At 42.2% G+C, this 22,697-nt stretch overlaps 1 protein-coding gene across 1 annotated transcript in view; it reads left to right on the top strand.

The window, feature by feature from the left end:
* The window catches only part of LOC111864823 (lachesin), a 365,620-nt gene that overhangs the window by 225,976 nt on the left and 116,947 nt on the right, over positions 1 to 22,697 (top strand). The window contains exon 6 of the mRNA XM_023852358.2: positions 16,224 to 16,352. Within this exon, the coding sequence (XP_023708126.1) occupies positions 16,224 to 16,352 (129 nt within the window). The remainder of the gene's footprint in view (positions 1 to 16,223; positions 16,353 to 22,697) is intronic.

Raw genomic sequence — 22,697 nt, 5'->3', positions numbered from 1 at the left:
CGCCATGAAGGCGCATGAGGGAGAATATAGAGATCCACATTTTCTTCACCTCAGCACTAGTTAAAAGTGAGTGGTCAGCTTCACGTCCCGTCCGTTTTGCCCCTAGGAAAGATTATCCGGAAATCACTGGATAGGATGCTGGGAGGGCCCCAGAACCGGTCTGAAAGATATGGAGAAGTGAAAATTCTTGCCCCCCCCCCGGCACTCTAACTCCGACCCCTTGGTCGTCTAGCCCGTAGCCAGTCGCTATATCGACTGAGTTCTTTCGGCTCTTAATAATGAAACGTTATTAGTCAAAACATTAGTATGTTATTTTTTGATCTAGATCAGTTGCCCATCCCAGTCAGAACGTTATCCGTAATATTGTATTCAATAATCCTGCTGCATTAATATATCTTCTGTACACATATATTTCAGTCTCAAATTCAACTTATTATTATCCAGTCACCCTTCTTCCTCACTACATATTTCAACCGTATTCGGCCATCATCAAGTATCCATTTTTTCTAAACTTTTGCGCTGCTTGTCAAAATTACGTGTCGCGTGTGAACACGATATTTCCTAATTAGAATGAATTAAGCTTGGAATTAAAATTAAAGTTAATTAACATCCAGATATTTTCCATTTTGGTCGTCGTTTGTTTTAAGGATATTTGCTTGAGTGTGTCTCATTTTGGATTCATTCGCGTTGCATTCCCTTTGCGGCCTGGGTATTAAGCGTGTTATTTGTGTAGTTCTTAAGGATGTCGATGTGGTGCTGTTATCAGTGTTGTTATGCATGCCGCCTTTCATGTTGCTGTCTTTGGAGAATTGTGTTCTGAGGTTGGTGACAGTGTTTTGTATTTACTTACTTAGACTGTTGATCACAGTATATGTCAGTGCCCCATTTAACTTCCACGCCGTCCTGATCAATCACAGACGGTAGCAATATTACGTAATCTTGACAGATTGCAAGCAATCTGTATCTGTCTTCTCCCTTTATATAACCCCCAACCCTACTTTTCCTTCACTTTGACCCTGACAGAGGAGACAGGAATTTCCTCATAAGGATCAGCGGTTTCCTAGTTCCTACATGGCACTTTACCAAGAAGTTCTTGCAGAGCATGTGGACTGCTCTGAAGATTCCATGTGTATGTCTCCATGTGTCCTTTATCTGTCCAAACACACGGAGTTAGTCCTTGGAGCGGACTTGATAGGTGACTAAATCCATGTAGCTGGGTCCTCCACCTTCTCACCTGATAAGGAAATTAATTCCTATGGAAAGCTAAAGTTCGTTACCTATTCAAAAGAGCCCACCACTGGTTCCTATCTTGATCCTGATGAAACCAATCCACACCACCCATTTAGGGCCCTTCTTATTTTCCCGTCTAAGCTTAGGTCTCCCAAATGACCTTATGTCTTAATATTTTTCGAACAAAATGTTGAACATATTCTTATTTTTTCATACATGCTATGTGATCCACCATTTCATATTCCTTGATCTGATGACTCAAATATTGTTAGCGAACAGCTCAAATGTTGGACTTGAAAGGATTCTGACGATGGTGTATACTGTACTTCTTTTGGATTATTTTGGACTTCACCCATCGTCCGGTATATAAAAGACAAAAAACCACGACGTTTCGGAGACTGGATCTGTCTCCGTCTTCAGGTGGATAGGGAAGGTTAAACCTACTCAGTTGGGCCCCTTAGAAAGAGCTAGTCTCAATCACTGGATCCAGTCTCCGAAACGTCGTGGTTTTTTGTCTTTTATATACCGGACGATGGGTGAAGTCCAAAATAAGCCAAAAGAAGTACAGCTCAAATGTTATAGCTCCACCTAATGTAATTTACTTACTCGAGAGACAGTAATATAAAGTAGGAATATAAATCATCATTTCAGAAGCTCGGGTGCCCTTCAAGGGCGAACAGTGTTTATTCTTTTAACTCACAGTTATTACGGTATATACTACTCAGTGGCCTTTTAGTCCGCAGGCAAACTATACCGACCGAGCGAGCGCCGCTTGTCGACGAAGTTAGTGCCAACTTTTGCGGATAGAGTGTGCCGAGTGGTCAGCGCAACGGATTCCCACGGACGTTAATCTCGGTTTTCTAGACCGGGGTTACTGTATATACTGACTATAAAAGCTTTGAATTTTGCTCACGCGTTGAACACGAGTTTGTAAAGTTTTCAAGGCACTATTTCCGTAGTTCTCGATTTGGCTCGTAACACAAGTATGTGGCATTATCCCTTGAGCTAACCTTCACACTAAAAACAATATTAAAACACAATAAAATCGAGAATATCCTTATAAAAATAATATTGTGACTTGTAGAACTGTTGCTACGCAACGACCGCAAAATAAGAAACTATACAACGGCCTTTAGTAGACAGCGGTCCTTAAACAGCAACAGATGAAAGGTGTTTACTGTGCGGTCTGTGCCGAGATCTTATAAGAGAGGCATTCAGTATGTAGCTGAGTCAGAAGAGTGCTGCAATTCAGACGTGAGCTGTTGCTGCTAGAAGTTCGTAGCTGAGGCATGGAGACAGTTCGGCAACCCAGAGGAAGGGGAACGTCCGCCGTTGGAAGCCGTTACCAAACAACTGTTAATGAAGACGTTAGTGGTCACACGTGTGTGTGTGTGTGTGTGTGTGTGTGTGTATATATGTTTGTGTAGTTGTGAAGGAGTCACTAGCTGTATCAAAGTGTGCAATATATCCTGTAGTCAGTACAAGACCAGTCTATAGTCACACTCCATACACGTATATCTAAATTACCCGAGCATGCTGGCATAGCGGTAAAGCCCTAGTCTTGTATTCGAGAGGTTTTCGCGGTTTTCCTCAGTTAACTTAGGGAAATATCGGAATATTATTCCGACGGACAATGACCGGTTCCTTCCAGAACTTTCAGGTACATCAATCATGCTGTCGGTACATTTCCTATACTGACAACATTGTAAAGCAACCAGCAATGTCAGTAGATTAAAGCAATATCAAGGGATGGAAGAAATAAAATTACTGTGTGGGTCTCTTAGGTTTCCAATCACAATGCCATGATTTGTAATTCACATTTTTCCAGCGTCTTTCCTCCTCTGTGATTGAATAATTCTATTGAAACTTTTTGTTATTTTGATCCCTGGAAATGTAAATTACTTGTACCATCACATGTCTGAAATTCCGCAATGCTCAACCGTTAAAAATTATGTTCGTAATATTCGTGCAGAATTTGTGTAAACAAGTTTGCTACTGACATGCTTGAAGCTTGCTTTGTAGCTTCTGCTCAGAGTTAACCCACACAGCTCCGTGACGTGCCCATTTCGCGGTGCTGCACTCTTTGTCTCGCACGAAACGAAAGTATGAATTCCAAAACTTTTATTTTAGCATCCTCTTATGTTTCATACATACAGTTCTTATAATATCATCAACACAACTGCCTGGTATAGTGCTTTTTTATTGCTAGTGGGGTGGGACTAAGTCCCTTGTACTGCGGCCACTTCTGGCCTATTGTCCCAGCCTCAGATGATAGGTGAGGGTGATTGTGGAGCAATTGGTGGAATGAAGATTGGCAGGGGAAACCGAATTACTCGGAGAAAACCTGCCCCAGCGCCACTTTGTCCACCACAAATCCCGCTTGACCAGACCCGGGATCGAACCCGGGCCGCCGCGGTGGAAAGCCAGAACAGCTTGAGCTATGGCGCGGCTTGGTATAGTGTTAATAGTTTTTATTATTACCCAATACACATTTCGGCAACCGGTCACAGTAGCCGAGCACTGGCATGAAATGTGATCGCTCGCGCGGAAGCTAAGATCGTGGGTTCGAATCCCACTTAAAGGATGGATCTTTGTTGTGTGTATGCGTTTATTCTGTGTTTGTGTTGTCCTGTGTTTATGTAGCAGCCTTGCAACGGGCTGATCACTCGTCCAAGGAGTCCTACCGTCTGTGAAAAGTTATTACTGAACTGAATAAGAAGCCAGGGCCCCGAATTTGCTGGAAGAGCAGTTGAAATAAGTAATAAATAAACATACTTCATCCCTATTTCTGGGTTATCTTCAGGTAGTACAAACGCTTAAGTATTCATTATTTCAATTGCCATGCAACACGTTTTAATGTAACATGGATTCCTTGTTCGTGCTATCTAATTGGGTGTCTGCCATAAGGTCAAATAGTTAAATGTACAAATGTATAATATGTGATTATTCAGGAAATAAAATAGGTTTAAATATAATACAATATAATGTATTAGAAGTGCGTGAATCTATAAACTGTGCGCCTTTTATCTGTATACATTGTTCGAACATTTTTTATTTCTTGTTTAGTTGATTAAAATCATTATTAAAATTACAATATCAAAAAACGTTAATAACTTGGAGTGTTCTGATTCAACATGTCTGATTGCGCCCGATAACATTCATTTTGTTTTGTTAGCAACTTCAGAAATTATTCCTGTGTGAAGAGAGGTAAACTTTTCATTTTCTCTTATGGTAGATGTAATAGTATTGTCACATGATAGAGTGACTATATACCGGGTTAGGATTTGTAATTGTATTTACTGAACACTTACAGAACGTAACTACAAGAAACTATAGCGCTATCGCTAATTCTCACACTACAATTTACTACAGCAAGTACTAAGTCTTCTCAGTCTGCTGTAACTTCAAAGATTGCCGCCTAGTAACGGCTTCCAACGCCGAAGCTTCCTCAGCTTCCGTCTTCACGTCCTTGCTGGCCGGCGACTATCTCGCAACTAACTCCCGGGCTGGTGGCCATCTCACACCAACCTCCTACTCTTCTGACTGACTGAACTCACTCACCAACTCTACACTTGTACTGCTTATAACACCTCTGCAAGGACTGCACAAAAAGCGAAGAGATAGAATTGTATTTTTTCAAGGTGGTTTTTCATGTAGGTCATTCTTAAGGGGACGAATAATAATCATATAAATGTTCCCAATAAATCACATAATAAATTCCTAATTTACAAAATAATTGTATATATATTTTCACGATTCATGTGTGTGACTATAGACGGGATATGGATTGGTGACTGGATTTACTGACAACTTATATATATCACTCAGAACTACGAGCAATTACAGCGCTATCGCTGATCTCCACACTACACAAATCACCATAGCACCTACAAAGCTTTTCCAGCCTGCTGTGTGTCCAACAGCCGTTCCCTAATAACGCCTTCTAACAGTAGAGATTCTTCAGCTTCACGTGCTCAGGTCATTTTGTCACATCCGCCTGTGTCCAACCCTTGCGAACTCTCAACTAAATTGGAACGCCATCTTCTCTTAGCCTCTCTTGCAGAGCTCAACTGATCTGCAACTGAACTGGTTGTCCCAATTCTCTTCTTTATAACAATTTTTCACGGACAGAATAGAAAACACAATTTCCAATAATAATTATTGTTGTAGAAGCGTGTTTACCTATACGTTGTTTAGAAACAGGCTGCATAACTATTGTTGTGTGCGTGTATGTTGCAGGCGTTACCTAGCAATGGCTGCTGTTTACAAAGTCTCTGCTTAACAACGGGTCTATATCCTACAATATTTTAAAATTTTATGGAGTGATGGGGTTTGGATTGATAATTAGATTTATTGAACTCTTACAGATCATAATTACAAGTTGCTGTAGCGCCATCGTTAATTACCACTATGCAATTTACTCCAGCACGCACTTCAGTCTTCTCAGCCTGCTGTGTCTTCACCAGTCTTCTGGTAAAGGTTTCCAAAAGCAGAAGCTCCCTTTACTCTGGGTTCCCGAACTATCCCCGTGCCTCAGCTACCGGCCTCTAACAGCAACAGCTCGCAACTACTGAACCGGAGCAGTTCACTCACTCGCTCCACTCCACTAACAAACTCACTAACTCTCCAGCCAACTAACATCTAACTCCATCTCCCAACTTATCCCGCTTATAACACCTCGGCACTGACCGCACAGGAAACACCGTCCCTCTGTTGCAGTTTACAGACCGTTGACCAGTAACGGATGCTTGTCTTTGTTAGTTTCGAGGTAGTTATCTACTTGCCATAATAAAGATATAAAATACCTCAAATCTCTAATGCTGTGCTTTAATATTATCTTTAGCTTCCGCCTGCATGGTACGTTGGGTGACTTCCTGTAAAGTGATCCCCTTTTCATATCTTACGGTGTCGTCTCAATGTGGTGTTGCTGTAGGCGGGGCTAATATATTTATCTTAGTGACTTTATGCGTTCTTATATTATTGTTTTAGGATCTCAAAAGCCAGTTTATCAGATGACCTGTAAATTTGTCATTTGTTACAACATAATTTGTCTTCATCCAGTTTACAATTTTACCCACATTTAATGAGATGCATTTACAGTCTGAAGGTAAAGGTAGAGCTATACCTGTAACAAGCCGTGAAGGCTCGTAGGGTTGTGAGACGTTGAGGCTCCCACTTCTTCTAGACAATCGGCTCACAGACGGCGGTAAAGTTGTCAGCCTTACGTGCCGACCGCCTTTTTACCCCCCAGGAAGGTTCCTGGTACTCATTTCTTTTAGAGACTGAGTCGACCCCAGGGCCATAGTGCGGCTGGAAGGATTAGTCCAATTAAAAAAACACTCTTCATCGGGACTCGAACCTGCAACCTTCCGGCTTGTAGCATAATACCTCAACCAACTACGCTACCTCCGGGATATCGTAGTCGGTATAGCGGCTGTTTACGGGCTGGACGACCGAGCGGTCACAATTCGAGTCCCGGTAGTATCAAGAATGTTCTCTTCTCAACGTCGTCCACTCCGGCTCAGGGACCACAAAGCCTATCCAATGGGTACCGAGGGTAAAGCAGCAGAGGCGTGAAGCTGACCACTCACCTCCAACAAGTGCCGAGGTCAAGAAAATATGGATCTATACATCCACTCCCCCATATGTCTTCATGACGCAGTGCTTAATTAGTTAAGCATAAGGACAAATTTACTTTTATTGGGTTTAATGATAGGCGTTTTAACTTGATTTTTACCCAGTCACAAAGACCTATAGGCTATACTTTAAACCCTCTTATTTCCCCTAAAATATGTCTTCTCTTCCTTCTCAGTGTCTCGAATGATAAGTCAGATAAAATGCTCTGACATCCTGCAGCTAAATATTCTGCTGTTAGGGCCGTAAAACGTCTCGCATAGTACATATTCACATCAAAAGTTTTATGTGCGCTTGGAACAATACGGTGTTCTGCATTATAAAAATATGACCCATCAGACTTGTTACTGCCTGTTGCAGAGAATAAGCTTCTGCAATATAAATGAGTTCCATGCTGCACGTATCATAGGTTTCTGCAATATGAATATTCCACTCCAACCTCCTCCTTCCACGGTGGATAGAGAAAGCAACTCGCTTACAGGAGAAAGGAAATGAACACGAGCTTCTCAAGAAGGTAATTCGATATTCTGCTTCAATTCCTCAAATTTGCATCGTTAAAACTTTTTAAATTCACAAGATACTGAGGCACTAAGGGGAGGGAACGAAATTGGGGGAAACATTCAGATCGGTGTCTTGTGTGACAACAGTGAACGTAAAAGTAAAGCAAATAGTGCCTGTGCTCTGGGAAGAGTGGAGGTATAGATCCATTCATTCTTAACCTCGATACTAGACGGAAGGAATTTGGCAGCTTCACACCCCAACATCATTCCTCGTAGCTACTGGACAGGAGAGTGGTTTGACCCTAGAGGGGTGTGAACACTGTGGAGGAGGGAGGAAAATTTCTGTCTTCCTGGGATTTTCAAACCTGCCATATAGTCACTGTTAGTCACGACGAAAGGTAAAGCTATCCCTGTAACAGGCCGTGGAGGTACGTAGGGTTGTGAGACGTCGAGGCTCCAACATCTTCCAGACAGTCGGCTCACAAATGGCGGTGAGGCTGTTAGCGTTACGTGCCCGGTCGCCCTTTACCCTCAGGAAGATTCCAGGTACTCATTTCCGTTAGAGGCCAAGTCTATTCCAGGGCCACAGTGCGGCTGGAAGTAGTAAGGCAATTGAAAAATTCTGTGACCTCATCGGAAATCTAACCCGCGACTTCCGGTTTGTAACATAGTACCGCAATACGGATCTAAATATGCCGAATCATCTGGGAGTGCTACAGTGGTATATTTAGCCCTTTAAATACCAGTGGTTACCATATGTACCGCCTGCTTCGAGATCATTTTGCCCACAGTGTATTTTTGTCTGGTGCTATTCTCAGAACGAACAGCGATAACTGTCCTAAAAGCGTTAACCCGTTGGTCTTGGTTAGTAATGGAAAAGCTTCATGTCTTCTGTGAGCTAAGAACTGAATTTTTAAACGTAATGTAGATGAGTTTCAGGCTTGAAAGGGTCAATATGTCACACGTGCAACATTCTCTTAATTGTAGACGTCCACCGAACCAGGGCCAGCTCTGAAAACAAAAAACTGCAACTTCTGAACAAAGTAAAAGTGGAAGCATGCCGACTCCTGGAATGTGGTGTCGTGTAGATTTTGCGTGAACCGACGTTTCGTCTACATCTTCAGGGTAGACAAATTCACGAGCGACGAACCAGCGTCAGCAGGTAGGTTCATACGAGGTCTACACAGGGCCACATCCCAGAAATCGGCATTCTTCATCGTGACCGCTGTGAAAAGTTCAAATCCTGCAAAAAAAAATTTACGAGAAAATTTCTGTTCTACTCAGTTTGGTATGGGAAAGAGTTTGCGTCATAGTTAGTGACTAGACCGTTACGTCATAATTAAACAGTCACTAGCTTCTATTCTCAACGTATTTGCTGTATACATAAGCTGGAGGAAATTTTAAATATATTTTACATAAGATTTTTCTGCCGTAAGATTTCCTGTACTGCGCAGTACATAACCTGGTGCTCACAGCAGATGGACTCTATCTTCTCTGCAATTACTCAAGGCAAATGCCTCAAGAATACAGCGCGACACTCCAGACACTGCTGCTGACATGAGCAACGTTAGCACACTTAACCAGGCGACACAAAATTTATTTGTGCCATCTTGTAATGTGGAAAAAATGAGGGCTTCTTAACGCTGTGATCTAGGGGGGAGAAATATTTTACCCGAAGGCCTCGTGTCGCCCCAAAATGCTTTCATATTGGCCCGTGGCTACGAATCAGTCTTGCAGCATAATTTTGTGTCGTTCCACCAGAAAGCCGGAATGGTTGAGATCATGGTTGATTTCCTAGGCAACGAGCAACGTTCCCGCAACAGGAGTCAGAACGCATCCACTGCTATCCAACGGCAATGTCCAAGCAACGAATTGTTTGAAGCAGCGTTTGTATAGAGCGGTCGAAAATATCCCTTCTACACGGTGTTCCCTACTCAGTCCGAGTGCACGATATAACAGTTCGTATTCGGAAAGAGACCCATATTTTCTTGATCTGGGAACTAACTGGAGGTGAGTGGTCAGCTTCACGCTCCTGCCGCTTTTAACCCTGGAGAAATAGATCCTGGTACAAATTGGATAGGAGGCTGGGTGGGCCCAAAGCCGGTCTAGATGACGTGGAGGAAAGAAAATTCTTGACCATAAACGGGACTCGAACTCCGACCCCTCGATCATCAGCTGGTAACCAGTAGCTATATCGACATAAAATTTGATTGAAATAACTCAGTAGGCAGAATATTTCTATGTTCTGCGGTAGAACACAGTGTAGCTTGTTGAACATCATCTGACGTTTCGGAGTGACATGTCGTTTCCATTTTCAGTACTAAAGAATAAGTCAAGCAAGAAACCAACACTGAATACGGAGATATCAGAACCTTTCAACGGACTATAAAGCGTTATACTCAGTACGGTGTTGGCGAAGTTACGTGGGTGACATGACATGGAAATTGTTTATGTTTAATCATCTGGAAAACCACAAGACTTCTGGAAGAACGAAGTGTTTGTTTAACTTTGTCTTGCAACTTTTGTCTGAAACAGTGTTTGCTCCGATAAATACTTAGCGATATGCTCTCGAGATGCGTGCAGAAACTCATACTCGTAGCTAATCTGATACGTGGATTCTGCAACTTTCCGTTATGAGCACACCAAGGGACGGAAAGCAAGGAAAGCAAAATTACTCACACTTCGTGGCACCATCACCGAAGGCGGGAACTCGTTACAGAATAACTGTATTGCCTCAAACCAAGTCGGAATATTTGTAGGGCTTGTTCACTACATTATCCTGATTAATCAAGCAACAAGGGCGACGCGTAGTTGCCAAGTTTCCAGAATTTGTTACAATGAAATTCATTTTGACCCATATGAAAATGAATCAGGAATTTGCGGAATTTTTACCACACCAAGATCTGGATTGAGCCACTGCATTGAATTTCAGTCAGAATTGTTAATCATTTAAACGTTTTTTCTTGAATCCATTTTTAGTCTACATTTCTTATTTTCAAAGTATAAAAGTAGGCTTATGAGATCATCATATTTAACCCCTCTATCAGTATTTCACTGCCTGAAGCAATCCCTATGAAATTTGGTATGTATATCATTGCACCTCAACACATTTCAAAGGCTGCTCTATACAGCCTTCAAATCAGTCTGTGTGTCTACACGTGTATCCCCTTACCGTTGCTAGGCAACAGCTCGATAAAACGTTACCGTTGCAGCAAATACACAAACAAAAATAGAAGAATTTTTGGACGCATCGTTTTCTATGCTGTCCTTATAGTATTAAAGTAATGTAGGCGATTAGTTCTTCCCAGGGCTTATTAATATCATACTTCGCTTATTTTGAAAAAAATAAACTTAGGTTTATGAGATCAGTTTTATTTTTAATTTGACACTGTACCCCCACTGTGCGGTACCTCATGCTCTAAATTCGATGTGTCTGTTAAAAAAATGTTTTTATAGCCTGGGGACAAAAGATTAAAATAAAAGTCTGACGATTTTTACCACTGAACTGTACACGTGGGCACTGATTTCGTTTTCCTAGTTGGAAGTGAATCGGCACCGAGCTGACAACTGCACTTTTTGTGCACTCTGTAGGACCCAAACCGATGTTCGTGTCTGTAACCATGGCAGCAGAAACGTACACTGCATATTTATTGCGAATACTAACACTGTAATAAATTTCCCAACTCATGTAATTGGCCCTAATGAACACGCGGACATGTGACATTTCTATGACGTCATATTTTTCCTGCCTTAATTGTAACTAAAGATGTCACCAAATTTTTAAATTAAGTCAGTGGATTAGAGCCCACGTCAATACTTCTCAATATCGAAATGTGTCATCTCTTAAGTTCTTTCGATGGTGATTAAGACAGTGGTGTGACGCCGTACAGTCCGGCAAAATTTCACCGACGTTTATGAGGAAAATAATGCTTCCATCTTCCAGTCGAATTGTAAGCGAAGTAACCAAGAAGAAATAAACAACAAACTTGTTTCTCTCTGGTTGCTTGCTCATTATTGGACCCTGAAGAAGGAGCCTTTACGGTACCCTGAAACCTTTGTAAAATGTTACCAAATTTAAAAAAAAATCACATCCCGAAAGGTAGTATTCTATTGGATAATTTGAATTTTATGTACAACATGAACTAATTTCAAGTTTCAAAATTGTTATCACTTTTCCTGAAAATTGTAATGTTTACAGTTTGATAAAAGTTACAGGGTACGTCCCATGCAGGGCTAGGGACCTGTAGCTCAATGTTCACTTTGCACAAGTGAGCAAATTCGAACAATTTTGACATGCTTGTGTTTCGCTGGAGGATCCACGCTACAGTGCACAGCAAAGCAATTGCCTGTTACAGAATAGTATAAAATGTTCACATTACAGGGTAAAACTCAAGGCTACTTGCTGTAACTGACCGTCTGCTTTTATTCAAACAATTTCTTTATAAATGCAACAGCAGAATCCTGTGGGCTTCTCTGTCTCTTCAGTACCACTCAGCTAGTAGCTCTTAACCTATATCACTTCCCCGATTTACAATATCCCATACCCCTCCCCCCTCGAAATTCTCCATGAAATCAGTTACGTGTTTTATAGTCTTAACTCCTCCCCATGAACGGCTCCTTAACGGACAGTATATTCTTCCGAAAAGATCTAACCACGTACCAGACTACGCGGTGTCATTATTCAGAAGATCACGATTTTAAATAATACTGAAGCGAAAGCTTGAGAATCTGTCACGTCAGTTTGGTTTGCAACGACAGAATAAGTGAAACTTCGCTGTTCATAAGAGACAAACCCATGTTCTCGTCAAAGAGGATGTTATATAAGGACTATGGCCACAAGAGTTCAGTTGCAAAAAAGTCTCTGGTCGGGAACCTCAAGGGGCTTGACACAAAGACGAACTGATTGGCAGTAAACCGCCAGTCGTAAAGTAACTTTGGCTTTGACTTGATAAAACTAAGAAAGTTCCAGCAGCAGTATTAGTGATAGTGTCAGCAGCAGCAGTAGCAGCGGGAATAGTAGCAACAATAGACATTACAATTGCTGAATGTGTAAGAGAGCTCAGTACAGCAACGACGCACTGTCATGTGGCCAGCGCAGGAGTGTCACCGCGATGCGAAATGACGTTAGGTTCAACCTAGGTTGAACCTGTGGCATGAAATGAAGCCACCCACCGCAAAATTGTGTTCCGAGTATGGATCCTATCGCGACGCCCGAGCCGAAATGAGTGCTGAAGGCTCGTTGAGTGGCGATCACAGACTCTATTTTTCAAAAACGTCTCTACGATGAACGCACGCTGTGCACCCGACCACTCCATGTTACCAACTGAAACTGCTTTCTTCCGCCGACTCAACGGTCGCCCCCCCCCCACTCTACGCCTCCCCCCGTCGCGGCGTAACGGTCACTTGAAATCCAACAATCCTTTCTGACGCACTCTGTACATATATTTGTTGCCACACGCTGTATATTGTTTGTGTGTTTTAGAATTGCTCGGTGACATGGACAGTCTATACAGGTGAGGTGTGAAGTATATATCGATTGTAAAATGATGGAGAGAACTGTTCACAAATGGATGGAGTAGCGATTTCAGCGGCATGCATCCATCGTTCTCACATTCGCCTTCAGAAGAATTCTGCGCGACACGGAGCCCAGGAAGACAAGAAAAGGCAAAGGAAAGAAATGAAATGAGGAAGATAACTAAAAGGAAGAAGGTGAGGAAACAATGGACGAAAGAATGGAAGAAGATACAAGAACAATGTAAGAGAGAAGAAAGGAAGCAAATATATAGAAAGAAAAATTTGGAAGCAATCAGAGCAGGAAAAAAGAATGGAGATTGATATACTCTTGGATATGACGTCATACATTCTAGTAGAAATTTCCCAACATTTTGAACGATCCTGCTACCTACATCCTCATGGTAGAGATGATGGCGCAGGTTCCTCTGAATAATCAGTAAATATCTACCAAACTACACGGTATTACACCCTAGAAAACACCAATCTTCATAATTAAGATTGCGGTTTTCTGAGTTATGGTAGCGCTGGTGTTTTTCAACGTTTCGGAGGAATGTATTACCTCCATCTTCGCGAAACAAACGTCGAAGTCTTGGTTTTAGTTGTAAGCGTCTTGACTTGTACCACCAGGATGAGGGTAGCATGTTTCTTAGACGCATTTAGTAACCACTTACACTATCAAATCTAATCACGTTTTGTAAACCCCTGTGAGTGGAAGAGAAGTGGCATGTAACATGATTCCACCTGAGCAGTCTAAGTGCAACGTGGCGACTCTAAGATAACGTGTCATAAATATTTATGATTATGTGCAGACAGCACTCGAGCGGCGGGTAGCGCTCTCAGTGACTCGAGCGCGTGGAGCCCTTCTGACTCTCAGAATCGCGTCCCTTCACGCGGCGACGAAAATTCTTACCGATTTGATAAAATCTTGTTTCACAAACTTGTTACTTACAGCAGAGACCTCAACTAACCAACCAACAGACTTTCTCTTTGTTGTTTTTAGTTAAGACTTTATCAACATAGCAAAACTTCAATACCGCAGTTGGTATAGTGACTGGCTACGGGCTAGACGACCAAGGGGTTTGTATACCGGTGGAGGCAAAAATTGTAATTTCTCCATGTTCAGACCGGCTCTGGGGTCCACCCAGTCTCCTATCTAATGGGTACCTGGGGCTCTTTCCCCAGGGTTAAAGCGGTCAGGGTATGAAGCTGACCACTCACCTCCAACTAGTGCCGAGGTCAAGAAAACACGTCGTCATGGCGTAGTGCTTAATTACTTGAGCACAGGGACTTTACCTTATCTCACCAAAACTTCACAAACATTTAATTGTTTATTCCTATTACATGCCAAGGGTCGAAAACGTCGACATTTACAGAGACTTCTCTGTCTGACAAATTTCGCCATCTTTTGAGTGTTAATCTGAATTGCGTAGTCAAATGAACACCGAGGAGAAACTTTTCATACATATTTGAAATTCTTGTTTACTTTTCTATTATTTCCCCATTCAAGAAGAGAAGTTGTGGTAACCTAAAATGGCGGCCTTTGCACTGTAAGTACAAAAGCTAGAACTTCTAGGGTTAAATTCCAGTGGTAATTATATATACCATATACTCTGACTTTCAGAAAATCTTCGTTTCGCCCACATAATGAGTTTATGTGTTTCATATGATGTTTGCTATAAAGACCAATTATTTCCTTCAACTGCATTAACCGGATGGTTCGTGTAATGCATACGCAGTGTGTTTTCTGAGAGGTACGAAATGAATTTGCAGGTACTGTTTACAGGAACGTCATTCCAGATTCTGGAGAGTGTAAAATGTGATAATAAGTCTCGCGGTATTCTGAACCGAAAATGACTGCGCTGGCAAGTGCCAACACCAATTTACCCAACAGATCATGTCTCGGAACCTTTAAATTTGGAAATTGTTTTCTCCTTCCGCTTCACCCGAAAATGCAGTCCCGCTACCCCTTTACTTTCTCTTCTCCCTTTTTTTCCACCCTTCCCCCATATTTTCGAAACCACTTGACAAATAGCGATACTACTCGTAGTATCCATTCGGGAATTACCCGTTTCTAGTATCGATGATCGACTATTCTGCTAAGCTACTGTACTTCAGTCCTTCCAGGAGACTGTGTATATAGTATCGTCCATGACCACTTCCAACCACACACACACACACACAAAATTCATTCTTCATAATCACAGCCTAGTAACACCATGGCGCACGGTTCGTATTCACAAGCTAATAGTCGCTAATCCAGTGAAAAATTTCACCTCGGCTTTTATGGAAGCCGAGTGTGTGTTTACGTGTTTAAAACAGTTCGCCAGCATTCTCTATCCTGAGCAAGATCGTAATCACTCAGTAACATATGAAGCGTGTCCAGTAAGTCTCCATATAACACGAAAGAGCTGTNTTTACCGGTTCTCACGGTCTTGTCGCTTGCAGATTTCTTATACTTTTTCTTCTACCCTGAAGATGGAGGCGATACGTTCCTCCGAAACGTCGGTTAACACCACATATACACGGTGCCAAATCCCAGAAGACTGCTTTCTTTATGTTAAGTTAGTTTATGTTTGGTTAGGATAGGTTTGCTTTGGTTGTGTTTGGTTAGGTTAGGTTAAGTTATCTTGGTTCTGATAGGTTCGGTTAGGTTGAGTTAGTTAGATCACGTTAAGTTAGCTTAGGTTTCGTTAGGTTAGGTTAGGTCTGGTTAGGTTAAGTTAGGTTAGATTATGTTATGTTAGCATTATATTGCAGCGTCATGTTGCACTTTTCCCTTAGTGTCGATTAGCTTTTTACAGTCTCACCTGTAACACTACGTTCTATAAAATGTACTAAACGTTAATCACTTCTAAAATTTTTTCGCTACATGTTTCGACTAATATGATCATCATCAGGTCTGATAGTAAACAGAAATACAGTTCGGCGGCATTTTATGCAAATTTGTTATAGCACGACATAAAAATATTAATCAAATATCACCTTATGCGCATAGTTCGAAATAAAATAAATCCAAAAAGTACGGCGAGAGTCACGTATCTGTTTCAAAATTCGCAGGGCGAGAACATTTACTTTTTACCACATTGCGGCCCCACTTTAGATGGTAAGCAGAAATACCCTACATCCTTTAACAGTATCTTGTGAACCACGCTATTTTCTTATATTATGCGAAGTTCTCAGGAAAGCAACTTCGCATAATATGCTTCGGCGCCGTATTTAAAATTAATTTAATTTGCACGGCTGACGTAGTATTTCCTGATTTTCTTGTGTGTGAGCAGGTTGGTAAAATGTCGGTATATTTGGGGCAGTTGTCAGCCCTGTAACGAGGTGGTACCACTGTTGCAGTGAACGTGTACGATGGCGAGCAGCTGAACCTGACGCGCATTAGCCGGACGGAGATGGGCGCGTACCTGTGCATCGCCACCAACGGCGTGCCACCGTCCGTCAGCAAGCGGATCATTGTCGACGTTGAATGTGAGTAACAGAATTGATGCTTCAATGGCTGGTGGTAACTGTGTGTACCACCTGGTTTAATATTAGATAACTCTGCATTCTGCCCACACATCGTACTTGTGTTTCGTATGGTTCTCGCAATAAACAGCCACTGTTTCCTTAAACAGCATTAACCGGTTGGGCTTTTTTAGAGGATACGTTCCAAATGGCGAAGCCTAATCGAGTCAAGAAATGAACCCTCCTGACAAACCTTATCCTGCTTCATGGTTCCACATTTCTTGCTGGAAAGCTGATAGTCGTTCAGTTGATCAAAAAGCTTCCAATTTTCATACAGTGCTGGTGTTTGCGTTTGTTCCTCATTAGATTTCATCCTGAACAAGTAGAATCATTTCCATCCATTCACCTTCTTTCCTTAAGATACATTTCATTATCATCCTTCCATCTACCTCTGCATGTACCAAACTGCCTTTACCGTAGAATGAATTTCTCATACCTTACAGCTACATGTCCGGCCCTTCTTCATCTAGGTCTCATTACCCTATATATCTTAAGTTTTTATTATAATGATGGTGATTATTATTATTATTATTATTATTATTATTATTATTATTATTATTATTATTTTGGCTCTACAGCCCTTTGTTGGACCTTGGTCCCTTTTCAGTTTCTTGATCCTATACACAGTCAGTAGGACTCCTTGGACGGGGGATCGGCCCGTCGCAAGGGCTCCACCTACACACAGAACAACACAGACACAGAATAAACGCACACAATACAGACGTCCCTGTCTTGAGTGGGATTCAAAGCCACGATTCCAGTGTTTGAGCAGGAGAAGACAGCTCATGCTTTAGACTTCCTGGCTACTGTGATCGGCAGAAATCTTAAATGAAGATTATAAATTATTATGATAGCTCAGTCAGTATAGTGACTAGTCTATGAGCTACACAACCAAGGCTCCATTCCAGGCAGAGGCAAGAAATTTTCACCAACTCTGGCTCAAAAAGCGGCCGGTGTGTATTGCTGACCACTCTCTTCCATGTTGTTTCGAGATCAAAACTGCATGTATTCCTGCATATCCTTAATTACGCAGAGACAACTGTACTTGTTATGTGTGTATGTAGAACCAGTTTAAAAATTAATTAATCTGCAAATCAACGACTAAAATCAGAGGACCCCCCCCCCATGATCCTTCGATCACAGTAGTGAAATTTTGGGTTCCATAGAAGGCAGGTGGTTTCTTAACTAGCTAACCAACTGCTAGCTTCTCAGCTACAGCTTTAACGGAGAAAGATATCTCAAACCGATAATGCTAGAGCCTTGTATTTGGGAAATGCCTGGTTCGAATCTCGGCCGTTACACTGCCTATATATACTGTTGTATTCCGTGGTTTTCCTGAGACCGCCCAGACAAATTCCGAGATAATGTATTAAACTTGGCCACGACCACTTCCTGCACATTGGTTATTTTATAAATAACCATGCCATTTCAGTCATTACACGAGCAACTTTCATTAACGTTGTTAAATAAACAATAAAATATGTCAATATAACAGGCCGTAGAGTCCCATAGGGTTGTGAGACGTCGAGGCTCCCACATTTTCTAGACAGTCAGCTGTGAGATTGTGAGCCTTACGCGCCGGCCGCTCTTCACCCCCAGGAAGATTCATGGTAATTATTTCTGCTAGAGACCGAGTCGAACCCAGGGCCATAGTGCGGCTGGAAGAATTAGGTAAAATGAAAAATCCAAAGACCTCATCGGGAACCGAACCCGTAACCTTCCGGCTTTTAGCATAGTGCCTCAAATAGCTACGCTACAATAAATAAAATCCTATTCTGCTTCATTGATATATTTAGTTAGTACATTAGTATGTAAGTATGTCAGTTAGTTAGTTAGTTACATTGTTAGCTAACTAATTGGTTACATACCAAACATCTCACGCCTCATTACTAATTAGCCTGTATAATCTTTCTGTAACTTTTGGTTTAGAAATACCAAAAATTGTCTAGAACTGGAATATTTATGGAATTGGACTTCCCTCACCCTGCGACCCACTGAGATACATATCCACGTGCCATCTGTAAAATAACTTGGCCATTATACTAATTTATTGCTGAAATGGGGCAAAGAACCGCCTGGAATTAGAACATAATAAAAATTGCTACGGGCATTGCGGCTACTGCGCATGTGCAGGTCGCGCTCATTGGACCGAGCTCCGTCTCTGAAGTTCCGTGGGCAAAACATGCCTTAACAGAAAGTGTCTTTCAACACAATCACACAACTCATCAAGTTCCTACAGATATATTGCTATTGTTTTTTTTTCTCGCGGAAGTGGTATACATAGGCCATATAAGAAGGTGTAATGATAGCGAAAATATCAGTCCAGGTTTAGACGTTTTCCCATGTTCTTGAATACGGAAGTATAGTGTTCTGAATGTCGTCTGTATAGGTATATATATGTATAGTTCTAACCCTCGCTGACGCCGGAATGGCTGGATGAATTTTGTTCATATTTGGTATTTAAGAGAAATTTGTAAAGCCAGGTAACATCTACCACTGGTATCATCTGTGGAGTGTTCAGGTTTTACTCCACAGATGACACTACTGGTAGATGTTACTTGTCTTCACATTTTTTTTTTACATTTCTTCGCATTGGTGCTCATGCACTTGGTTTTTTGTCGGCTAGGTTTCTAACACAAAATTCTACTTCCGCTTCTATCCTAGTTCCACGCATGTGCATGCTCTATCTCAAATTTTATTTTATGGTTTCTTGTTATCTCCCGCTGAACTAGTCTAGTCTTATATATTGAAATAGTTGGGTCAATCGTGGCAGGAGTTGTATAGGGATTGAGATTAACTATTTCTAAGGGGCCCAGTTGTGTAGGCGTCTTTATTCCTCGGCTAAAGACGGAAACAGATCAAGTTTCCGAAACGTCGTGTTTTATGTTTCCTAGGATTCCGGGCGGTGGTAAAAGTCCAAAACCCCAGTCATTTTGCGTGTTATCCACCATCGTCAGGACACTTTAGAATCTATTTTGGACCTCGCCAGTGGATGGAGATGGTCACCTCCACGACTCGACCCTGGCACTTAACCCCCGGGGGAAACAACTATCCGGTACCCACTGAACTGGAGGCTGAAACGGTCCCAAAACCGGTCTGGACATAGGAACAAGAGAAAAATCAAACCGCGGCCATCCGGCCCGTAGATCATCGAACTTTCGACTGAACTATCCCAGTTTCTGTGGTTCATACTCGTAAGCCTACTTATTTAAAAAAAGCAAGAAAACAATTACATAAAGCACTGTACTTCGCAATCCATGGAAATGAGTCTGCTACTTCAATTATAAAGCTCTTAGTCTGTTTTTTTTCTTGCGGTGGGGTGAGACTGAGTCCACTTGGTACTCGGCCACTAACTGGCTTGTTAGGCCGTGCCGTAGCTCAGGCGGATAGTCGCCGGCTTCACACCGCTGCGTCCCGGGTTCCAGCCCAGGTCAGGGCATGTGGGGTTTGTGGTGAACGAAGTGGTACTGTGGCATGTTTTCTCCGAGTACATCGATTTCTCCTGCCAATTCTCATTCCAGCGACTGTTCCACACTCATCAGCTATCATCCGGGGCTGGTACAATAGGTCAGTTGAGACTGAATCCACTTGGTACGTCAGCCACTAATTGGCCTATTGTACCACCCCCGGATGATAGATGATGAGTGTTGAGCAGTCGGTGGAATTCGAATTGGCAAGGGAAATCGAAGTACTCGGAGAAAACCTGCCCCAGTGCCATTTTGTTCACCTGGGCACGAAGCCAGGACGCCGCGGTGGGAAGCTGTCGATTATATGCCTGATCTGTTGCACACCCAAGCCACTTAGTGGCTCTGTCTTTGAGTTGGAGTTTTCACAACAGTATGCAATTTAGTCTTCTCGGGCGATGAGACGTGGCAATTCGGAGTTGGTATCCGACGTTTCGATGATTCCCTCATTCATAATTCGAGGTGGACGGCTGCTCGCCTGAGAATTCTTCGTTTTTATTTAATGGGTCTGGTTTGAATCTCGGCCCGATGCATGGAATTTTACCGTTGATTTCTGTACTCCGGAGACCACAACCAGTCGCTCTTTTCACTCTGCACTCGATCCACATTGGAGTCTGGGCACCGTACCGCACTTTAGAACTATCGTATCGACTGCCGCAGTTCAGTGAGTAGCATTTGGGCTTCAGTTTCCGGCAGCCACGCGCCCAGTTATCGACCAGGGGCCAAGCAATTCTGACTGAGATATTTCACAGTTTTTTGTCCCTCCAGTCAATTGTCAGGACTGTAACTCAAATTAGGTTACAGTCGGTTCCTCTCACATCCCTTACGGTTTACTTATTCATCATCACCGTAACATTCAACACAAATATTTTGTTTCTGGACATTATCCGTCGTCCTGCTTTTATCTAAAACAACTTGTTTTTATTTAAAAAAAACATGATGATGTTTTAGATAAAAACAGGACAATGGATAATGTCCATAAATAAATATGATGTGTATACTCATTGCTAGACAACGTCTCAATAAACACATTCCCGCGGATGCTACCGCGAGCAAAAATATGACGTCCATTGCTAGGCAACGTATCAATAAACATGCCTCCTTAATAATACAGACTGTGCTTTCTGCGTGGTCCGTGCAAAGAAATTATAAAGAGCAGTTCCGAAGCTGGCAGCAGTAGAGTGATTACCCCGTGTGGAGGCGGGGTCGAATACCTCCACCATAACCCTGCGAGTCGTAGGAGGCGACGAAAAGGGAAGTCTCAATTCTGAGACAGTAAAATATGGTCGCGAGTCCCAAGGGACTCGGACCCGAGTAAGACTGCGCTGGCAAGGACCAGCAGCATATATAAAAGACAGACCCGTCCTCTCGTCAGAGAAGGCGCTCCACAAAAAAAAAACCGTAACTGTCAAACGGTAATAATTAATATTGGTCATGAGCCCCAAATGGGACTCGACACCAAGACATACTGACTGACTAACGGTCAGTCGCAATGTAACTTTAACTAGCATCAGTAGCATTGAGTCTGTTGTTAGAAGCTGAGAGAGTTCAGTTGAAGAAGCGTTCATTTGAGTTAGTTGTTGTCAAGAATTTGGTCGACTTCTGAAAATAGTAGTCGAATGTGATGGCAAGGAAAGAATTAGACTACGCAAAGAAGGCTTAATGTGTGATTTTAAGTTACAGTGAAATTGTTACAAATCCGTTGGCAGGATACGGCAACAGGATGCTGAGAACCCTATTGCGTGCGTAACGGTGAACTGGAAAGTGTGTAGAAAAGCGATAGAGCTGTATTGTCCCTAGTCTCGACTTGTATGGATAAGCTGTCAATAAATCCAATTATCCAATCCAAAACCGATCTTAAAAGTCACGTATAACATCTCTACGCCAGGCAATAATATTTGTGTTAATGCACCAGCGTCACAAACTTTTAGATCTTACCAAAGTTCAACCTTAGAAAATTTTATCCTTTGAAGGAAGCAAATTTGTTAAACCAAGAATACATACATTCGTTGAATAAGTTAGACGTATATTTCATATTCTCACAGCTCTGAATATTAAGATTACAGTCTTCAGGGATGTGATGCCGTGTAGTTTGGTACATACAAACCATTATTGTATAGGAACCTGCTACCCCCAACTTCTTGATAGATTATTGAATTAGGAAGTTCTTGCGGAATTTCTCCTACCCGTATACCAAACTACACGGTGTCACATCCCCAGATTATAGCAATCTGTATAGTCTAACATTATGAGAACCTTATCGGTTGCTTCCGTGCCATGGAACTATGAAAGATGGGTTACCAACGCCAGCGACACCTAAAAGTTTTTCACCCAAATTTCAAACACGCTATCCAGCAATTGCCAGATCAGTGAAAGAAGTCTATTATTGTAACAGTTCACAAGAAGGGTGATAAACTGACTGCAGTAATTATCGGGGGATATCACTGCTATCAACTTCATACAAAATTTTATCCAATATTCTTCTCTCAAGGTTAGTCCATACATGGCCGCGCCATAGCTCAAGCGGTTAGCCTCTGGCTTCCCACCGCAGCGGCCCGGGTTCAATCCCGGGTCTGGTCAAGTAGGATTTGTAGTGGACAAAGTGGCGCTGGGACAGGTTTTCTCCGAGTACTTCGGTTTCCCCTGACAATCTTCATTCCACCAATTGCTCCACAATCACCCTCACCTATCATCTGGGGCTGGTACAATAGCCCAGAAAAGGGACTTAGTCCCACCCTACGAGCAATAAAAAAAAAGTTCTTACATAGAAGAAATTATTGGGGATCATCAGTGTGGGTTTCGACGTAACAGATCAACTTCAGATCAGATCTTTTGCGTTCGTCAG

The sequence above is a fragment of the Cryptotermes secundus genome, unplaced genomic scaffold, assembly GCF_002891405.2.
Source record: "Cryptotermes secundus unplaced genomic scaffold, Csec_1.0 scaffold1734, whole genome shotgun sequence".
In the NCBI taxonomy this organism is placed as follows: domain Eukaryota; kingdom Metazoa; phylum Arthropoda; class Insecta; order Blattodea; family Kalotermitidae; genus Cryptotermes; species Cryptotermes secundus.
Note: the sequence above shows the minus strand (reverse complement) of the source record. Positions and strands in the feature narration are given on the sequence as shown.